Source organism: Gavialis gangeticus, unplaced genomic scaffold (genome assembly GCF_001723915.1).
Source record: "Gavialis gangeticus isolate Ggan-Ray unplaced genomic scaffold, GavGan_comp1, whole genome shotgun sequence".
NCBI classification, from domain to species: domain Eukaryota; kingdom Metazoa; phylum Chordata; order Crocodylia; family Gavialidae; genus Gavialis; species Gavialis gangeticus.
In genome coordinates, this window is record NW_017729002.1 from 20943469 (window position 1) to 20947569 (window position 4101).

Consider the following 4101-nt stretch of genomic DNA (forward strand, 5'->3'; position numbering starts at 1 on the left):
TGGGGCTGGGGTCAATGCACCCCAAATGCTGCACTCTCTCTGGTGCCAGGATCCCCACACTACTGTGGAGCACCTATAACGCCTTCTCCAACCCCCAATAGCCTCACCCAGTCCTCCGGTTAAAACAGCGAACACAAAAACGCAAAGCCCCTGGGCTATAACATAAAAACTAAACCATCTGGCCAAACAACATTCAATCCCTACCGGGAAATACTCCAACCCATAGCAGCAGTCAGGGGCTGCTCACGCAGTCAGGGTTCTCCCCTCTGTGTGCACTGCCCGAGCTTCTCCTCCCTTGTCTGCCAGAGGGGAACTGCCCTCCTGGCCACACGCCTGGGCTTATATGGGCCAGGCTCTGCCCCTTCCTGTCAGCTGGCTCCCCAGCGGTTGTCCTAGCAACCAGCACCTGTGACTCTGGCTGCCCTGGTAACTGACAGCCGGGCCTTCCCCTTCTTGCCACTAGGGGTCTCTCCCGAGCTGTTTCTGCTCTCAGGCGCAGGGCACCTGAGTGCTCTGAGACAGTCACTTACATAAATTATATTCTGACATGTATTCAATAAAGCAGAAGTATGGTTGTTGCTAGATTTTCAGCATTTCAGGAGTGTTATAAGTAGAGAAGAGCAGCATTTACCAACAGTAAGCACTGGGTTCTTTTTCTTTGTACACTTGACACTATTTCTTCCATTTTTGGGTTCAAGTATGGCCATTAACATTATTTTGTCATGATACTGGTGGTATGTAGGCATAATGGAGGAGAATGGTATGTAACTACTTGTGTATCTTGCAGGTTCTGTTCATTATGTGAATGAGAAAGGAAAGACAAGCCGTGCATTGACCACAGACAGTCCAGTCCAAAAGCTTCTTTTCATGGAGAAGAGGGATATTTTAGCAGTAATAACAGAGAACCTCTTGCTGTCCCTGTACACAATCAAGCAGGATGGAGAAGCAGAGGAGGTCATGAAGGTTGGTGAGGTTGGCTAACTTGGCTGCAGGGTAAAGGTCACATCCTGCTGAAGTGTAACATTTAATTTTTATAGATATATTACTCAACCTTTACAGTTGTCTGTTTCTGTTTTGTCACATGCGTATTACATCTCACATAATCTCAGACCCACCCCTCCATTTCTCTACCTGCCTCCCCTCCCACACACATGTTAGGGGAATACAGTAGAACTTGGATTTTTCCTATAGGAATGGTTCACAACCTGCTTAATTCACAGCAGCATTGGCGACACATAGGGGGTGCACATGCACCCCCTGAAATTGGCTGTGCACCCCCTGGAAATGCCAGCTGCGAAACTGGAAGTACTGGCGGAAGTGCAAATGCACTTCTGGTTTTGCCACTGGTGATTTTGGGCTTGGCAATTCTGCACCCCCTGGTCAGTGATCTAGTGCCCCCCCCAGACTCAGGAGGCACCAGTTGCCCATGCACAGCAAGTTGCTGAATTAACAAGCTGCTTAGCTGATTGTTACAGCTTTTACTTCAAAGGGTGTCACTTCTCTCCTCAGCAGGAGCACAGCTGTGGTCCCAGACAGCTGATCAGAAAGCTGTACACTTTGAAATAAAAACCACAGCAATCAGCTGGATCCCCTCAGACATCTCACACATCTGTTTGGTACATCTCTGTATACTCTGGCTGGTTTGCAAACCTTCATCTTGGCAGGAGGCTCAGCACCAAACCCTGCAAAGAATCCAGGTTCTGCTGTTCATGTTCCTTGCAAGGCAGAGCCAAGAATTGTAGGAATGAATTCAGAAGAGTGTTTTTTCCTGTCTCTCTCTTTCCTGACTGGTTTCTTCATTCTTACCATTTTTTCTTTATTTTTGTTTACACCTTAACCTGTTCACCTAATTGTACCTATTTTTTCTCCTATCCATCCCCTCCCCTCTGCTAGGTGACATGTGGGTGCATATACTCTGACACTGCACAGCTAAAAAATATTTTAAAAACCTTGTTTCACTGCTGTGATGTCAAAGGGATGAATAATGACTTTGAACCCTCCTGTTATACTCATTTTTAATAACAGTTGGACAAGCATCCAACCGGGGAAGAAAAGAAAGTGAGATGCTTTAAAATATATCCATGAGCCTAGCATAGCTGGGTGCTTCTATTAAAAAGACCTGCAAAGAAGTAGTTAACAGTGTTGATAGTTGTACTGTCATAATTAGTTTCCAGAATTGTCATCCCATTCAGAGTAATGGAGGAACTGCCTTGAAAACTTAGGAAGACCATTGGTTCTGTTTTTGCTTTCAGGAAGTAGCCTTTACAACCACGGTAGCTAAACATTAAAAGACAAAACAAAACAACAATGTACATTTCTGTCAAAACAAATTGAGCTGCTTGAAATGCTGCATGGGGACCTACTGCAGAGTGGCTGTTTGCTAACTTCTCCATTTAATTATTACATGTTAAATAAAGTGGCTTTGTAACTGTGTTGAACATGTGCATGTCTAGAGGGAGAGGCAAGGATTTTTGTGTGTGATACCTTTATTTGACTAACTGTATGGCTGGGATAAATTCAGACAAGCGTTTGAATCTAGTGCAGTCTTCGGGTATTCTCTGTTTCAAATCACTTCATTCTGAGTAATGATGTTCTTGAAAACTTGCACTTCTCCTTATCTGCAGATGCCTGAACTTTCCTTGGATTTGGATCATATTCCATATATGAATTTTATTTATTGTGCAAGTATCTAGCTGTGGATGCTTCTTAAACAAAGCTGTAAGATTCATCTCTCTGCCCATGTATACCCAGTTGATTAAGTGCTGGTTTCCAAAAATGAGATTTTTGGAAACAAGCATCAGGATATCTTTTTCCCCTGGTCTTTCTAAGTACTTGAATTTCCCCATTATGTTTTGCAAAGCACTCAGAAACTGCAGTCATGGATACCAGGTACGATAAAAACAAAACTCTCATGCCTTGCCCCTCTTGGCTTGCTTGCTGCTCTTTTTTCTTCCTCTACTCTTACTCCATTTTTTCCTTGAATGTATCCATTAAGCATTAATAAGCCTCTGAACAATAAATAAAAGAGGAAGAGGCATGGATATGAAAGAGAAAGAAACAGGGAATAGGCTAAGCAGAATTGAAGGATTTTAAAATTGCTTTTTTTTAGAAACCAGAATGGCTTTTGTGCACTTTTTGCTACTCTTACGGCTTTGTCTTCACAAGTATTTTGCTTCAATCCCATTTACTGGTGTAGCTGTACAACTATAACAGCTCTTTGTCCTTCAGGGTAGACAGGCAGACACTGGCACTTACCTTGCTTTAAAACCTAGGCTGCTATTTTTAATGGTGAATTTTTCCTTCTTCAAATTGAGGTAAGCTACATCAATTCAAATAGCACCTTTGCCAGACTATTTCAAGGGGTGGAACCCATGCAGGTACAGTAGTAGCTGGACTCAGGGTAAAATCTCCATGTCTCTAAAGCCTTCAATAGTGAAGATGGCATATTCCAGGTAGCATAAAATATAGGCCCATGTTATCAGACTCTTGCAACTGCTTGAGCTCTTTGGTCACATGTACCCCGTCCCCTATCTTTCTATTTGATTAGCTGTTACAATAGAACCCAGCCAGCTCATGATCCCATTGAAGTAGATTTTGGGTAGGCTTATCCTAAGAGAAAGCCCTTTAAAGGAGATCAGATGGGGACTGTACACCCTTTAGAGTTTGTATATCATATCCATTGAAGGTACTAACAGAAACAAATAATTATGTATATAAAAGGCCTGAAAACTTCGTGCTTTCAAACTCTCTTCTGCTTGATTTTTCCATTATAAACTATAAAGTTTAGTCCATACCATTCCTCCTAAGAGTCTGCAGGAGGCCTATTATAGTCTTATGTTCTAATGCTTGTAGTCTTATGTTCTAATGCTTGTAAATGAACTGGGAGGATTAACATGAGCAAATCCAAGAATATGAAACTCAGTGAATTGAAAGACAAAGGTGTTTTTAGTTAAATTATTTTTAATTCTATTTTTTAGTGTCTTATCGGTTTTAAAAGGTTGGGAGGAAATCCGTCTTTGTTAAATATTAAACCACCCAAGCTTGAATTCAAGACTAAAAAAACTCTCATTTCAGTTGTCTGAGAAAAACAGTGGAAGGGAG

General features: G+C 42.1%; 1 protein-coding gene across 1 annotated transcript in view; it reads left to right on the top strand.

Annotated features, from left to right (window-relative positions):
* Nucleotides 1-4101, top strand: part of IFT140 (intraflagellar transport 140) — a 275996-nt gene that overhangs the window by 54567 nt on the left and 217328 nt on the right. Inside the window, exon 6 of the mRNA XM_019507634.1 lies at nt 788-963. Within this exon, the coding sequence (XP_019363179.1) occupies nt 788-963 (176 nt within the window). The remainder of the gene's footprint in view (nt 1-787; nt 964-4101) is intronic.